The sequence below is a fragment of the Colletotrichum graminicola genome, assembly GCF_000149035.1.
Source record: "Colletotrichum graminicola M1.001 genomic scaffold supercont1.12, whole genome shotgun sequence".
Classification (NCBI taxonomy): domain Eukaryota; kingdom Fungi; phylum Ascomycota; class Sordariomycetes; order Glomerellales; family Glomerellaceae; genus Colletotrichum; species Colletotrichum graminicola.
The window spans coordinates 575,135-591,706 of record NW_007361016.1 but is presented as its reverse complement, the minus strand read 5'-3'; the positions used below and the strand labels follow the sequence as shown (position 1 = coordinate 591,706).

Sequence of the window (16,572 nt, the reverse complement as noted above, 5' to 3'; positions counted from 1 at the left end):
GTGGTAGCCTGAACGCTTGTTGGACGGTCCATTTATATAAATTTTGACAATACCAAGCCTGTCAAGGCACAATCAATGCAGCTCAGTGGCATAATCGAGACCGCTATCTCTTATCAAAATTACAGTGGCAATTATTGCCTCAAGCAACGGGAAGGGCCAACATACAAACGTCCGGCGAGAAGCTTTGGTTCACGTCAGGATCTTTTCAACATCCAAAGTAAACAAGCACGTGACGGTGTAGATGTTGTCGGGCATGGGAAGACGACACCTGCCATGTCTCCGAATCAAAAACCTTGGCAGTACGTCGTTCGTACCGCGACCACGTCTTGCTTTCACGAATTGTCTCAACCCCGATGACCAAGAGCCCATTCATGCAACCCGAAGCTTCCCATCTCACCCTTGAACCTCAATGCTACCGAAGAAAAAGACACAAGAAAGTCGATTGAGCCATTCGTCGTTGTGGTAGAAATGCCCGTAAGCCCCCTTGCTCGTACCGTACCAGTAAGGGTGTGTAGATAAGCCAGATAATCCCCATACCCAATGCCAAGAAATAGAAAACACCACCCCTTTTTACGATTTTACAGCTCTTCGCTACTCTTCTTCTTCATACTCCACCTCGCGCCCCAGTATCGCCGCCCTTTTTTCAAACCTCGTTGGAGGGATACTCGACCTTGGTTGTCGCCGCAAACTCCTCCTTGATGCTCCGCATACTCACGAAACGGGTGAGCAGGTTCGGACTGCCCGCCTTGTCGTTCGTGCCGCTAGCCCTGCCGCCGCCGAACGGCTGCTGCCCCACGACGGCGCCAGTGCTCTTGCAGTTGATGTAGAAGTTACCGGCCGAGTTGCGCAGCCTGTCCTCGGCGAACCGGACCGCCGCGCGGTCCGTCGCGAAGATGGAGCCCGTGAGGCCGTACTCGCCTGTCGAGTCGACGAGGTCGCACACCTCTGAGAAAGCCTGCGCCGAGTTCACCGCATCGTCGTACACATAGACGGTCAGCACAGGACCAAAGAGTTCGGTGCTCAGCAGCTTGTGCTTCTTGTTTGTTGTCTTGTAGATGGTCGGGTGCACGAAGTAGCCCTTGGAAGAGTCGTACATGCCGCCCGCGATGAGCTCCAGCTCATTGTCGTCCTTAGCCGCATCGATGACGCCCGAGAGTTTCTTGAACGAGCCCTCGTGGATGACGGGACCCATGAAGTTGCTGTGGTCGACCGGGTTGCCAATCTTGATCTTGGCAGTTTCGGCAGTCAGGCCTTCCTTGAACTGGGGCCAGAGTGAACTGGGCACGTACGCCCGCGACGTCGCACTGCATTTCTGGCCCTGGAACTCGAAAGCGCCACGGATTGTCTGCTTGACGGCGTTATCGACGTCGGCGGAGGGGTGGATCAGGTGGAAGTTCTTGCCGCCCGTCTCGCCGACGATCCTGGGGTACGACTGGTAGTGGCCGTTGGCCACGCCGTTACCGATGGCGCCGTACAGCTTGCGGAAGATGGCGGTGCTGCCTGTGTAGTGGAGGGCGGCGAACTTCTTGTGCGCCAGCACAGCCTTGGTGACCTCCTCGGGGTTGCCGGGCACGAACTGGATGACCTCACGGGGCAAGCCGGCCTCGATCAGTATGTTGTAGACAAGCCAGTTGGACGCGATCGAGTAGTCACTGGGCTTCCAGACGACGACGTTGCCGAGCAGCGCCGGGGCGCCGGGGAGGTTGCCGGCGATGGCGGTGAAGTTGAAGGGGCTGACGGCGTACACGAAACCCTCAAGGGCCCGGTACTCGACGCGGTTCCAGACGCCGGGGCTGTGGTGCGCTGGCTGCTGGGCATATAGCTCCTCGGCGTACTTGACGTTAAAGCGCAGAAAGTCAGCCAGCTCGGCCGCGGCGTCGATCTCGGCCTGCCACGCGTTCTTGCCCTGGCCGATCATGGTGGCGGCCATGATATCGTAGCGGTACTTGGTGGAGATGAGGTCGGCGGCTTTGAGGAAGACGGCGGCGCGGTCGGCGAAGGGGACGGACTCCCATGAGGATTTGGCCGCAAGGGCCGATTCGATTGCCTTGGTGATGTCGGACGGCGAGGCTTGGTGGTACGTCGCCACGGTGGTGTTGTGGTCGGCCGGGTTGACTTGCTTCCCGGTGTTGCCTGTCTTGATCTAGGGAGTGTGTCAGTTACCGCTTCGATCGACTGATGATGAGAAACAGGAACGCCGACCTCTTTGCCAGCGACAACAATTGGCACCTCTAAAGGAAGCTTGCTCTGCAGGGCATCGAGCGCGGCAGTGAGCCCTTCGCGCTGGGCAGAGCCTTTCGTGTAGTGATGCTATTGCGACTGTCAGCCATCATGCCCCGCGACTGCCGACTCGTACAGCTTCGTGAGTTCTGTCACCTACGTTGGGCTCGTTGGAGATGGTGGGGATTTTGAAGGCAGCAGAAGCCACCGTTCTGGTTGTTGTCCTCGTTCCAGGGCCAGCCAGGCGTGTTGTGAGTCGGCAGGTCGGGACTGCAGAGATGCTGCGTCCGAAAGACGTAATGCGGGCAGAGCCCCGAAATTGGGAATTCAAGAGCCCAGTTGCTCGTGTAGACGCCATGATGGGTAGGTAGATGTGAAGGTGCAATAGCAAGCAGGGTGACGCTTTCAAAACGGCGGATTGGGCACGAAGGAAATCCTCCAAGCAAACGCACAGAGCAGTTGCGAAGCGTATGGTCGATCGTCAAATGTCTGGTTGAGGATTGAGACAAGAGACCTTTTTTGGAGGGGAAGAAGTGCAACCGGCTGGCTATAAAGTCTCCGCGTCGTAACCTGGCAGAAAGCTCGGACAGTCCTTCGTTCTGGATACCACTCGTCGGGTGGTCGCGGGTTAAGAATGCGACGGGACAGCTCGAGACATTGACGGAGAGCTTGTGAGGGGTTGTGGGAGTTCGGAACGCTGGATCCAGGTAGATTCAAGGGGGGGGGGGCACCCGGGAGAACCAATGACGTCGGGGTGCTAATGTCACTCAATGGCGATAACGACGCCTCTAGCATTGTCCAGCTGCCTATCGCGACCCTTGAACACTTTGCGGGGAAAGCATTGCCCAATAAACTTGTGCCAAACTGTGCCGGGGGTCCCCAATGATAGTGGACTTGATCGGCTCAGTGGACCCGGTACATTAGATAAGGTCAGCGCCATTCCGACCTGACGAGGAAGTCGGGATCGGAAGGGCATCCCGACATCTGTATTATTACTCCGAACCGTGCATTGATTAAGTACTAACGACAAGGGGAAAAGGTCAACAGAAAAAGAAGAGGCAGAAAGAAATCAAGGTATCTTGGCCCCGTTCTAGGACCTGTCATATCATTATTCGGTCTCCCGCGGCTTAAAGAAATTTCCAACAAACGCTGCAGAGCTTGAGCACACAGATGCCCCCCTCTCTCAACATCTAGCATTCACCTATCACTCAACATGAGCTCCTTCGCTTCATGGGTATAACGTAATGCAACCGAAAAAAAACACTTCGGATCAGTCTTCCGGCCACACGGGATATTATCGCCGGCAGAAATTCGCTGCCGGCTCGAAATCTCACCGAGAAGTTGCGACACCAGCGGATGGTGCTCTCTATTCTCCATGCCCAGCGGGGCGCTCCTGCTCAGGAAAAGGCTCGACCGGCTCGGGCTGGCTTCGGTACTTGAGCTGAGGCACAGTAACGCCGTAGCCCTCGGTGATGCCTTCCCGGTTGGATTGGTCGATCTCAACGCGGATGCAGATGTCCAAGCTACCATCATTGCCGGTACCGTGTTGCTGGCCGGCAGCCTTGTGTTTTGAGCCGGACTCGACCTCGCCGTTGTGCAGGAATTCGTGCCCGCCCTTACCCGAGATCATGGAACGTGCGTCGCCGTTGACGGGTGCCGCGAGCCCATTGTTAGGCGAGTTTTCTGTCAAGATGGCGAAGTTACGGCTGGGCATGGTCACATGGTTGGAATTCGACGTCTTGCTCGTGTCACCTGGGTCCTTGTCAAAAAACTTGAGCAGGGTCTCATCAGTGTCGTGGTTCAGATGATGGATCTTGTTCCGCCTGGCCAATAAGTTCGCGATGGCCGCTGGTGGAGGCTTGTTGGTGATGGCCGAAGAGACCACGTTGGCCATGTAACGGTGGTCATTCTCCGTGGCGATGTTCAGGCGTGGGTTGGAGTAGAAGCGGCCCATAGCCGCCAAGTGCACATCACCGCCCAAAATGGTGATACGGACCGAGAACTCTGACGCGATAGCCTGAAGTCTCTCCACGAGGGCATTGCGTTCCTTTTTGTGAGTCCTGGCTGTGTAGTGGTCGTCGAGGTCATCGAGCAAGTCGACACTGCCGTCGAAGTGGTTGAAGACGCCGCCGGCTGGAAACGGTTAGCCAACTATGGAATGCGGGCAGCTACACGTAGGACACGTACCGAGACCGAATCTCCGATTCAAGAACTTCACCGGGCCCATGATCGGGCTTCTGAAGACGTTCTCAAGCCATGTCAGGCGCTAAGGAAGGGTTAACTTTCGGCGCAAACTGCCACGCGAGCGATGGAGACCCACAGGGTATGCGATGGGGATTCCCAGCAGGAGAATCAAATGCTTGAATGGGCGTCCCGACTCCGCGGCCGACTTCAGCTCCTGCCTCAGACGGCCAAAGATCAAGTCGTAGGTCTCGGGGTAGTTGATCTGGTGACGTGTGCGCTACGACTTGTTAGCTTTCTGTATTTCCTCATAAGTATCAGGCCTATGATAGGTACCTCGGTTCGCGCATCGATGCCAAGGAAGGCAATTCGCGCTCCCAATCGGGCAAACATGTTGTGTGAGTGCTCGGCAACGTATGGCTAAGCGGGTTAGCTTGTGTCTCTGAAGAGACCCGTGTAGCACTTACACCAGGCTGCTTTCCAACAATGTAGCTGGGGTCAGACTTGGCAGGGGCAACATAGGTGTCCATGAGCTGGTTGGGGTCGAGGCCTTGGCCCTCCGATGTCGTGGTGTGATCTATCCACGGGATCAGCCGCCAGTCTCATCTCGGTTGGACAGCGATACTCACCCGACGTGTAGGTGGACACTGGCGGGGGTAGGTGGTGCTGGAACAGCATGTAGTACTTGTGGGCAGTTCCACCAATGCCCCTGAACACATCGCATCGCATGAACTCGTCAACGTACGAGCCGAACCCGTCAATGATCTGTGTGTACCGGTCAGCCGGCCTCTGTCACGCAAGTCCAAGTTTTGCAACATACGTCGTGGTCATCCCAGATGTTGAGCTGGGGGATCTGGGCGTTGGCAGTCGCAAAAGGCTCCGTTGAGTACCTGTTCTTGATGTTAGGTTCTATCTCCGAACTCTCCTCTATGCGACGTACCAGCGGATGTAGTTCTTCACGTAGTAGTCGTCGCAGGCCTGGCGCAGCTTCTCCGGAAACGGGAAGTTTCTGCGCTTCTTGGGATTCGCGATCTCGGTCCATTCGCGCAGGGGTCCGTCGACTCGAATACCGTCATTGTAGATCTGGTCGCCTCCTCCGAGCCTTTTGAGGACGTCAGTAACCTAGCATCGCACCAGACTCGGACTCACCGGACTCACATGACATGGAATGGCCGTTCCTTGTGGTGTCGGTTGACGTCGTTCCACAAGGCGGGGCCACTCCAGGCGTCCTCATCGGTGCCTACACTGAAACCGTTGCAAGAGTGGAACATGATGCGCATCGACTCGTTGATGGCGGGGACGAAGAAGTGGAAGCGGTCAGGCCGGATGGTAGCCGACTGTCGCATGTCCGGAACCGAGTACGCCCATTTAGCCTCGGCTTCGCTGAGCGGAAGAGATAAATCAAAGGCCCAAAACGTGTTGCGCGGGTCCGAGTAAAGACATTGACCCTGGATCTCGGTGCCGCTCGCACTGTCGCCGTTTGCCGCGCGGGAGCCATCGCCGTTGACAGTGCCGTTGGTACCGTTCATCCCATTCGACTCGGTGTGGGCCTGCTGGCCGTTGGCTGCGTCGACGGGACGCAGGACCAGGTGCGGAGCGAAACTCTGCGTCTTGCCGCCGCCCTTGGCAACAATCAAGACGCTTCCGTACCAGCGATCCCCGTCCATCCTACGGTAGTTGAGCAGCGGACCGCAGATGATCTCTCTGCCGTCAGGAGCATCCCGCTCATTGGCGTGAGTAGGGTTCGAGCGCGGCGCCTCCTCGCCGGTGGCCTCACCAGCAGCGATCATGATAGGCTTGAAGTTGGGAGGAGCGTTGGGGTTTTCTGGCTCAACGCGGTCGCGGTTTAGGAAGTCGGCCAGGTCGTCGGTGGTGCCTCGCTCTTGGGGGTCGCGGGGTTGGATGGTGCCATGGGCGGCGGCGGCATGGCGCGCGAAAGCCGAGCTCTCCTGATGACGCCATCTGTTGGCAGAGGCGTACGGGTTGTGCTCGACATTGTCGAGAGCTTCTCCTTGGGGATGGGAAGCCATGGTTTCTGTTGTCGATTGGGATTGCAGCTTATCGTCCGCCTTTGTCCTGGGAAGAAGCAATCAGCTTTCCGGGAAGACAACAAAAAGCGTCCCTGTGCAACGGTGGCTGGCTTCTTACAATGTCTCGAAGCAGATTAGACTGGCGGTTTGTCAGTGTGCGCACACCAGTCAGCTCTCGAGAGCTCTTTGGGGGTATCTAAGTTTGGGTATCTGATGTTGCGACTGGGGGAAACAGAGACGACAGAAAAAGGCGATCCTGCGGGGAAGAGAAGAGGAGGGACGAGGCGAGAGAGAGAGAGAGAGAGAGGGAACACAGGAGGATTAAAGCAAGAGAGGGTGTCGTCGAATGCCACCACGGGTCGCACGAGAAAAAGCGTGCTGTGGTGGAATTGGATGCTATGCTTGGCCTAGCAGCGCAAGGTGACGCGAGCCAGGAATTGAAGTGGCAGGGATTGTCGCCAGCGGATATAGTCAGTGCACTACGCAACCGCCGCGAGCGACACGCGCTAATGCTGGGAACTGGGCCTGGCGAAGCCGGGTCTGCCCTGTCCGTTCGTGCTGCTGCAGGGTGAGCCGGGTGATCAGTGTTCAAGCGTTAGGGGGTGAGCCAGGGACCGCCTCGAATACGTACCTATCTTGGAGACAGAGAGAGGGCGAGAGAGCCATCTACTACTAGCAGTCGTGGAGTGCTGTGGGCCTCAGGAATTTGGGGGACCCCCAAAAGGAGATGACTTTGTGGTTCAAGATAGGCCATTTCCCATTTGTGGGGGATTTGTTTTGCTCTTCTCTTTACAAAGTCTCACAAGCTGTGGTCGACATCTCCAACCTTGAGGAACCTCCGAGTCTCGTACTAGGCTTTCCCGATTGCCTCAGCTACGTTAGTGGAACCAGGCATCCATCCTACCACAGTCTATGATGCTTGTTGTATTGAGCCCGGCCAACAAGTGAGAACTCCATCGAATCCCATTCGTGTGAGTACCCGTAGCACACGTAAGATCCGTCAACCCCAAGCTTGAGGTCTGGCAAATCACGGCCTCATCCCTGTTTCTCGCACCCAGCTTACTGGCTCGCTTTCCCAGACGAAAGCATGCGCTGGCGTTCTATCGGACCAGATAGGTGGTTGAGGTAGGTGAGCACACCGTTGGGTAGCTTGGTAAAAGAGTAGGACAGCAGCAGCAGGCAGGTAAGTTTTGCAGGACAAGCCAAGGCGCGGCCAAAAGGCCGATTGCGTTCTCTTCAGCTTGCCAAGGATAACGTCCTTGTCGGCGCTCTAGTTTGCTGACCGGGATTGGATGGTGCGTGAAGTGGCCAGAGCTTCGGCCAGTTTTTGCTTTTGGCACATTGAGGTTCCACGCACGCGATGGATGACGCTGGCTCTGGAGTCGGTCTGCGCAGTTGATACGTCCAGATGTGTGTGGTCTGCTCTAGGTAATCATCGGCTGGCGAACGGTGAAATTGTCACCTACGTCAGGACTTGTGGCTGGGAAATTAAAACAGGAATGCCCCCCACCACCACAGGAACCAAGGCTGAGAAGACCCACTGCGGGCCCCATGTTTCTGCTGCAAGTGTCGAAGCACGGTATTGGACTTCACTTATATCTTGGCGTTCCGGCCCCACTCCGTACAAAACCCACTTGTCGCCGGTATCCACATCCCCGCATTCGCGAAATCGTTTTCGGCGTCGTCCAACACAGCTATTTTCCGCCCTCGCCGGATCGGGTCGCCATGGAGGAGTGGCCGGGTGTGACAAGTCAAGTCCAGTACCTTCTGAAATAAACACTAGCCGCTTGGTCTTCCTCTCTAATGCTACTGGAGGCACATACCTGATATTGAGCGTTAGTAAAACACACTGCTCAGGTTTTCTCTAGGTATCACTTGATAGTACGCCACGCTCAATGCCGCTGCTCATGATCTTGCCACCGTGACGAGCCGCCTAGCCTGCCCTCGCCACCTGCCTCCATGTGTACAGTTGGAGAGAACCGACAGAGGTAGAAGAGCAGTTGGACAGGTCGCCGTGCCTGCGACCTCTATGTCTACCAAACGACAACTGGACACGCTAGGTGGGGATCCTTTTGGCATATCACATCGGGGCAACTCATAATCACCTCAAATATGACCCAGTGGACCCGTCAATTGCAAGTGGAAAGTATCGCTTGATGACTGTTTTGGCAATTTGGTCTATACCGTTTTCTATTTGCATGTTTCTTCATCACATGCCTAAGAACCCCTCTCACGCCTTGACAAGCTCCATCTTGACACCCCTCTTGCCCGTCGCTTCATCCTTCTCGTCTGTGACCTTGACCTTGACCTTCTGGAACAGCTCCACCTTCAAATTGTAGCTGCCCGTCGTCGTGAGGACGTAGTTCTCGGCATCGAATGTGCTCTCGGGCTCGGGCTCCGCGAGATCGCGCAGCCGGATGAGTCCCTCGATGCCGAACCGCGGCACGAGCACAACGAAGCCGTTGCTGAAGATCTTCATCACGAACGCCTCCTCCTCCGCGACCCGGCCCTTGAGCGCCTGACCGACGTAGTAGGCGATGCTGGCGCGGCCCGCGAGCTGCGCGTTGCGGTGCCGCACGTTGATGTTCTTGCACACGGCTTCGAGCTTGCCGCGGCTGCGCACCGCCGGGTGAATTGCCTCGTACCCGATGGCTGCCGCGAGCTGCCGGTGGGCAACGAGGTCGGCGTAGCGGCGAATCGGGGAGGTGAAGTGTGTGTAGATCTCCGAGGCCAGACCGTAGTGGCGGAACTCGGGATAAGCCTGCGTGCCGGAGCAGAAGTACTCGGCGCTCATCATGCAGCGGGTGGCCATGATGCGGACGAGCGTGTTGAAGAAGGGGTCGGCGGGGTCGACGCACTGATCGAGGGAGTCGGCGAGCGCCTTGCTCGAGTCGACGCGGAGCTCCAGGCCCTTTTTGACCCTCAATTGGTTAGCGAGCTCGTCAAAGTTGGTCTTGGGCGGGGCGCCGTGGCGACGGAGGATGGCGGTCTGGGGGAAGGCTTCATAGATCTTGCTGGCGACGCTGACGTTGGCGAGCAACATGAATTCCTCAACCAGTGACATGGTGTCGAGGTGCTGCTTCGTCTTGACGTCGATTGGGTCCGATGTCTCAGACTCCATTTGCACCTTGACCTCGGGAGATGACAGGCTGAGAGCGCCGGCGTCCATACGCTTCTGCTTCAGCTTCTTGGACAGCATCATGAGCGTCCTGATGCTGTTGGTGAGGTCGTCCTGCTGGGAGGCATCGTCGACGCGGAGCTGGGCCGCCTCGTAGCTGAAAGCCTCCTTGGACTGGATGACCGACTTGGTGAAGCGGGCGCCGACAATGTCCGCGTTCGCGTCCATCTCCCAAATGACAGAGAAGGCGTAGCGCTCAACGTATGGCTTCAGCGAGCACAGATCAGTACCGAGGAGCATGGGCAACATGTCGATTCGCTTGTCCACGAGGTACACCGTTGTACCCCTCAAGCTAGCTTCCGTGTCCATGGCATTGGCCGGCTTGACAAAGTGAGAGACATCGGCGATGTGAACGCCGACTTCGAAGTTGCCGTTGGGAAGCGGCCGCGCGTGGAGTGCGTCGTCGATATCTTGACACCCGATGGGGTCGATACTGCAGATGAGGAGTTTACGTAGGTCCTCCCTGTCCCTCCAGCCGGGGTCTTCCAGACTCTGGGGAACTCTCCAATCGTGTCCCTCCTTCGGGAGGCAGTCGAGCACTGTCTTGGGGAAGGGGCGGTACTGCACGTCGTACTCCAACAGCAGGGCCTCCGTCTCGGCGGTCTTGGTCTCGAGCTCGCCCAGCGAACGGACAAAGTGGCCAACGGGGTGCCGGGAGTCGCGGTCCCACGCATCGATAGTGACGAGCAGGCGCTTGCCGAGGAGCTCGGGGACTTGCCTCGATCGGAGCTTGATCTTGGGGATGCGCTTGTCCATGGGGATGAGGAAGACATTATCCTGCTTGCGGCCTTGGCCGCCGCTCTTGCTCGCGGACGAGGGGTCGATGTGTCCGACGTACTGCCGCCAGTTGCGCTTGATGATGCCGACGACCTTTGCCGTTGGCTGGGGACGACCCTCGGTGCTTTTGCTGTGCGTCTTTTTGACCTCTTCCTGCAGCGCCTTGCGCTCCTTCTCCGACACAAAGTCCTGGACTTCTTCCTCGTCGGCGTTCTCGTCGCGGGTGACGGCCTCCTCCTCGATAATCTTGGTCGACGGCTCCTTCCACTGCTCCTTTGGCAGAACCTCGACGACGACGACGTCACCGCTGACAGCTCTGTTGATGTTTTCTCTGCCGAGGACAATGAGAGGTTTGGGGAATGCAGGGACGTGAATGGAGCCCTCCAGGTAGTTGTAGGGCGAGACGTTGAAGATGCCCTGGTGCAAAAGGCCGGCCTTGACTCCCGTCATCAGCTTGGACATGGTGAAGTACTCGGGGTATATGGGACCGGCCGGTTTCTTGGAGTAGCTCGAGTTCCGCGACTCAGCCACCATATCGAGTAGCCGCTCGCCATCCTCGAGCCCGCCAACATAGTCCGATAGCGACATAGCAGTCACGCCTTCGGCCTTGGCTTTCCTCAGACAGTCTTGATCGTCGCTGAGCATGACGACGGCAGGAACCGTCTTGGCTTTGGTCTGGGCCAGGTGCCCCGCGTACCACTTGACCGCTTTGCGCACGGCGCGGTCGTTGCGGTCGTTGACGGTCTCGTTGGCCTCACGGTTGACATACGTCTCGAGGCGGAAATCGTTAAAGAAGACGTAGAAGCGCTTGTCCTCGCTTTTGGTAAGACCGACGAGGCGATTGTACAGCGGCAGCGAGCGGTTGCGCAGCTCCTCCAGCACAGTTTGCAGGATGACAACGTCATAGAAGGCCGAGCTCTGCTCGAAGAGGTCCATGGCGTTCAGTAGGGCATTGGTGTCGGGAACGATGTAGTGCCCCTGGGGAAACGCCTTGGTGCCTGCCGGCTTATCAGAGAGGACAAACGGTTGAACTGGCCAGTGTTAGCACGATGTCGTCAAGCAGTCAAAGTCGGGGTCTTCACCGTTGTTGGCAGCATCCCTGGGGGCCGTTTGCAAGCAGCTCCGGCATAGCTTGGACGAGCAGGGGATGTCTTGACGCAAATAGACCTCTCTCACAATCTTCTGGACCTTGCCCTTTCTCGTCGACCGGACATAGACCTTGCTGGAGATGTTGGCGGCGAAAGGATCCGCCTCCAACGAACGCTTGAGACTTGTCATGATTTCAGATTATCCTATATCAGCCTCGTCGTTGTAGTGAGAAGGCGATGAATGCTCTGAAATGGTCGCATTCGCCCCTTCAGACACACTGGGGCCTTTGATGATGAAAATTGAATTGAGGCGAGGCGCGAAGCGGCTGACAGGCGAATCAGAATGTTTGTAGCGGCGCTTGCCATCACTTGGGGAGCGGCTTATCGCTATCGCTATCGTTATCTTTGTCGTTATCGCCAATCGATAAACAATCAGCTTCTACGTACCTACCTAGAGGTAGGTAGACACGTAACACAGACACCCGAATGGCGCGTCCTGTTGTGTATCCCAGGAGTAATATCGCAACCCGCACTTCCAGCGGCAGCTGAGTGTTTCCCTGACACCGAATTGGTGCGAAAAATTGATATAGATGGAATTGCTCGCGGTCACAATGACAGCCCCCTCGGGAACAAGACCCCCGCAGTAGGTAACTGATGGGGCTAGACGTACGCGAACTCGCACAAGGCACGTCATTTGAATGTGCGCTTTTTTCTCTTCCCTTTCCGCCTTTCATCGTCATGCACCGGAAGGTTTAGTCCGAAGAGTCTGCTTAGACGCCACGATGCTTTCGTACGCAGAGAAAGAGAGAGAGAGAGCGATAGAGTTATACTGCAGTACGTTTAGTTCGCCCAGAAAAATAAGCCAAGCTTTACCGAATTGTATCAAGCATCCCCAAGTCCTTGTGCTGCATAGTAGTCACACTAAGGTACGTGTCCAAGGCGGTCCCTCTCAAAGTCGTACAAGTCATACCGGCACACACAATGACAGGTACTCTCAACGCCGTCAGAAAGAAAGAGAAGAAAAAAACAGCATAAGCATGATCCCCGAGACTCAGCACGATGGGGGGGTTTCTAGAAGAAACAGAATTACCACGGAGGTGTGTCCCCTGTTCTAGTCACACGGTCGCACAGCGCGGTTCCCGAGCCTCTGTTCTCTGCGCCCGCGCCCCTTCCCCACTCCTCCGCTCCGTCCTCTGTGCACATGGCGGGATGCAATGTAGTGTAACTTTGCTGGGCATCTCGCGGGTCGCTCAAGAAGAAAGTAGAAAAAGAAAAGAAAACAAGAAGCGAAGAAAACAGACCGATCGCCTCATCCCATCAATCGGTAAACCACCACCAGCTTCGCAGAACACACACGCCCCCCCCCTTTTCCCCTTCCTGAGTCCTGACATGCCTCCCGTTGATGCAAGAAGGGACCCGACTCTGTAGGTACGGTACGTAAGCCGGGAAAGGGGGGCAGAAATAAGAAATACGGGGAATACGGCCCTCTGTCCGCTCACGGCACAGCGTAAAACCTTGCTTACTGAGATGCTGTGTCCAGTCATCAATGGATTAGGTACTTCGCCACAAGGTGATTAAGACCACCTAGGTACATTGTCCCATAGAGAACTACCAAGAAAATGTCCCAACTCGCCGCATTTTCGCCTTGTTTGGCCCCCTGCCCTACCCTGCTTGGGTCGGCCACCCCGGTTTCATGGTCCAGGCAGCCCAGGGCGGCCGCGAGGCCCCAGCGGGAGCGCGCCTCCCCCCCGCGTTCCAGTCCACCCATCTGCCTACCGTAATCCATGGCTTGATCTGACGGGTTCATGGTCCTTCCAGGGTACTGATGAACGAGAGGGTCCGAGGACTCTTTGTTGCGAGAAGCAAGGAGCAGGTCCTCTGGCCAGCAGCTGAAACATCGGTTATCGTGAAGCGCTGCGGTTCACTCTAGGTACTCGAACCTGGGGATAGGTTGTTCTTCCAGCCAAGACTGCGGTCGGACTCGTCGGACTTTGGGTAGCGGATTTGACTTCTCCTTCTCTTCATCTCGGCCGGGAACGCAGGCTCCCCTGCATTGCAACGTTGGAAACCGTGGGCTTCGTGGGACCCTGGCAAAACCTTGGGATCGGTCCTTTATCCTGCAGTCGGGGAAGCAAACATCAGCCGAGGTGGGCGATGGGAGACTCGGGAACCGCATGGCACGAGTCGAGTGCATGAGAAGCAGCCCGTCACGTCAGCTCGTCGTCCGAATAAGCTACAAGCAGGAGTAGCATGTGCTGTTAACAGGCAATGACAGAATAGGAGGAATGTGCATAATTCAAGACGATCTGTGCGGCGCGGGAACTAAAAGAAACTGTTATGGCGGGCCAAACCCGTTTTACAATGGTGTTAGTGGTCTGCGCTGGGAACTACTGAGAGATGCGCCACGGCCAAAAACGCACGTACGTTCAGCAATCAAGCAACCTGCCTAAAGGCTGGAAGCTCTTGCGATCGGCAAGGTGCAGTGTAAGCCAAGACAGTCGTCCCGGAAAGCTGGCCAGTGGATGACGAAGTGGTAAACCAGGTCAGTCGTCCCCACAACGCCCGGCTGGGCAGTACCGTATCAGACATGGACGCCGACGACGGGCTGGGTTACGTTCCGCATAGCCAACCCATAAGACCAGGCTGTATGAGAAGAAGGAAATGTCGGAAGCGACAGGAGGCCTGAGGGCGTGTGTCAGGAGTGTAGACGTGCTTCCGGAGAATGGCGCGGTAGAAGTTGAAGACGTCCGGAACATGCTGCAACATGGACCCGACATCAGAGGCGAGCCAGCCTCGCATTGACCGACCAACCAACCAGAGGCGACAATATAGGGCACTGCCGTGAAAGAGTACCTATCCAAAGTAGAATGCTCGCCCCCCTTTGGGAAGTGGGATCCAGGGGCCACGCGAGTGTGCTATGCTCAAGATGGTGGTGTTTAAGGGGGGCGAAAGAGTAAAATGACTTACATATGTAAGCTGGGTTGGGATGTGGTGGGATGGAATGGATGGTGGTCACGTCTCCACAGCGGCCAGATACGCGCCTTGGGTAGTACGTTAGTGTTGTAGCGTTTGCTGCTGCGACCGAGAAGAGAACGAGATCGGAATGCCATCCCGTTGAATGGATTCCCGAAAAGAAAGGAGATGGGCGATGCCATTCTGCAAGTTGGGAGGGAGGGAGGGGGGCAGGGCCACACACAGTCGAAGATGGAGGGGGGGAGGGCGATGAACGATTCAGGGGGTGGGAAAGTGTCCCCGAGTGGACTGCGACTGCGACTGGAGTACCTACCTACATAGGTAGTGTGTGTTGGAATGAATAAGGGTGGAAAGGTGGTGGGTGAGAGTGAGGGTGCGGGTGAGGGTTTGGGAGGGGGGAGGAATGGGGAATGGATGACGATGAGCGTTTGCTGCACGAACGGGTAGCAAGGATTCCAAGGCAGCTCCCGCAGTGTGAAAAGGAAATACAGCGGGCCAGTCCCGGTGTCCCCTAGTCCTTGTCCATTGTCCCCCTGCCACCCCGTTGCCGTGAGCCTTTTCCTTCTCAATCAAGACTTGCACGATTTCGACCTCAGACTGTCTGTCTGTCTGTCTGTCTGTCTGTCTGTCTGTCTGTCATAGCCTGTCCAGTTGCTCACGGATATACTATGTACATAGGTATGCTAAGAGACCATACGGGAGACCACGTACCGGAAGCAATGGAAGATGGCAAGTACTTGAGAAAGGCGCCAAAACATGGCAAATTTGTCCAGAGGCTTGGCGGCTTGCGTGAGACGCCTCAAAGTCAGTCAGTCCATGGTAAAGTACCTGCTGGATGTACGAATATGCAAAGCGCCCCCTCCCTCGTCTGCTTCAGTCAACCAACCCTCCCTCCCTTCCCTCTACCCCAGACCATCGGGCGCCGCAGCGGCCGCATCCACTGATTTGACAGCCACCCACCATACCTACATAGGTACCTACTCGTAGATAGGTAGCAGCGGCATGGGCTCGACACCACCCATCCACAGCGGCAAACTGGCCATCTGTTCCCGAGGCGAAGCCGGCCCAGGCGCAAGGACCAGCTTTGTATTTGTGAGGATAGGACGGGGAGGGGCAGTCGCCCTGCGTGTTTGTGTTCATACGGCCCCCCCTCCTCTCGTGGGGTTTCAGCCGACCGTACGTGGAACCCGATGGCATCGCCGACTTTGTTGCTGGAACCGGAACGGTGACGGCAGCGGTGACGGCAGCACCTCAACACCACCACGCCCAGTACCGGCAGCTTGCTCTGTCAATGGAGACCAACGACCGACTACTCGGTTGCTGCCGCGCATGTTGGCACTGGTACGGCTCGTTCGTAGGGAATCCGTCTTGGGGGAGTGTAATCCTTCCCAACCGTGCCGCACTCGGCCATCCTCGTTTGTCGTCGTTTTGGAAACCCCCTTTCTTCATCGTCTCCCGTCGTAACGCTTCTTTCTTCTTAGTATCAACCCGTCCCAAATGCACGGTAAGGGAGCAACAACGCTCGCGCTGCCACACCATCAAAACCTATCCCTCCATCCACCAGGCTAAACACCCCCCGCCGACCAACCGCAGGGCCGTGCCATGCTCAGTCCATATGTACCAATGGTGGGGCTTCATTGAACCCCATGATGTCCTGTAGAGATTGACTTGCGCGCCGTCGTGAATGTGACGACACGAACCAATCACACTCGTCCTTCTTGGAGAGCCAACAGCCAAACCGTCTCTAGTCCGTCTCTTATGGCTTGTCGTTTCCCCCCTCCTGTGTGAGTGTGTGGGTGTGCCGTGCTGGCTCACTCCTGGCTGAAAGCCCGCTAATGGCGCTAAGCTCAACCCTTCACACCATCTTTCTTAGGCGGGCGACGCCCCCTCATTGTTCCCAATCGCTAGATAAAAGCTCCCGAGGCCTGCTGGAATTTCGTGCCTAGAGTGGCTGGGGCTCAGTGGCGCTCTGTAGATATCGAGTCATATGCCACCCACGAGTCTTGCTTCGCATATCACCAATTCTTTATCCGATCAAGGGCTGGGGAGAGCCGGTGAGAGGAACGCGTCCCGTAGCGCGCGACCTCGACGCGAGACGACAAGAAGTAAGGGCATGGCCATTATG

General features: G+C 56.7%; 3 protein-coding genes across 3 annotated transcripts; all 3 read right to left on the bottom strand.

Annotated features, from left to right (window-relative positions):
- Nucleotides 1-643: 643 nt before the first annotated feature.
- On the bottom strand, nucleotides 644-2,578 carry GLRG_03968 (1-pyrroline-5-carboxylate dehydrogenase; the record flags this gene model as incomplete). The annotated part of the gene is made up of 3 exons (XM_008094653.1): nucleotides 644-2,143; nucleotides 2,203-2,310; nucleotides 2,381-2,578. The coding sequence occupies 3 exons, from the start codon at nucleotides 2,576-2,578 to the stop codon at nucleotides 644-646; spliced, it is 1,806 nt and encodes a 601-aa protein (XP_008092844.1).
- Nucleotides 2,579-3,586: 1,008 nt separating this feature from the next.
- Nucleotides 3,587-6,431, bottom strand: GLRG_03967 (uncharacterized protein; the record flags this gene model as incomplete). Its single annotated transcript, XM_008094652.1, has 9 exons — nucleotides 3,587-4,353; nucleotides 4,408-4,486; nucleotides 4,541-4,681; nucleotides 4,738-4,821; nucleotides 4,869-4,978; nucleotides 5,031-5,166; nucleotides 5,222-5,291; nucleotides 5,342-5,503; nucleotides 5,560-6,431. The coding sequence occupies 9 exons, from the start codon at nucleotides 6,429-6,431 to the stop codon at nucleotides 3,587-3,589; spliced, it is 2,421 nt and encodes an 806-aa protein (XP_008092843.1).
- Nucleotides 6,432-8,661: 2,230 nt separating this feature from the next.
- Nucleotides 8,662-11,664, bottom strand: GLRG_03966 (RNB domain-containing protein; the record flags this gene model as incomplete). Its single annotated transcript, XM_008094651.1, has 2 exons — nucleotides 8,662-11,417; nucleotides 11,469-11,664. 2 exons carry the CDS (start codon nucleotides 11,662-11,664, stop codon nucleotides 8,662-8,664), a joined length of 2,952 nt encoding a protein of 983 aa, XP_008092842.1.
- Between the last annotated feature and the right edge of the window lie 4,908 nt (nucleotides 11,665-16,572).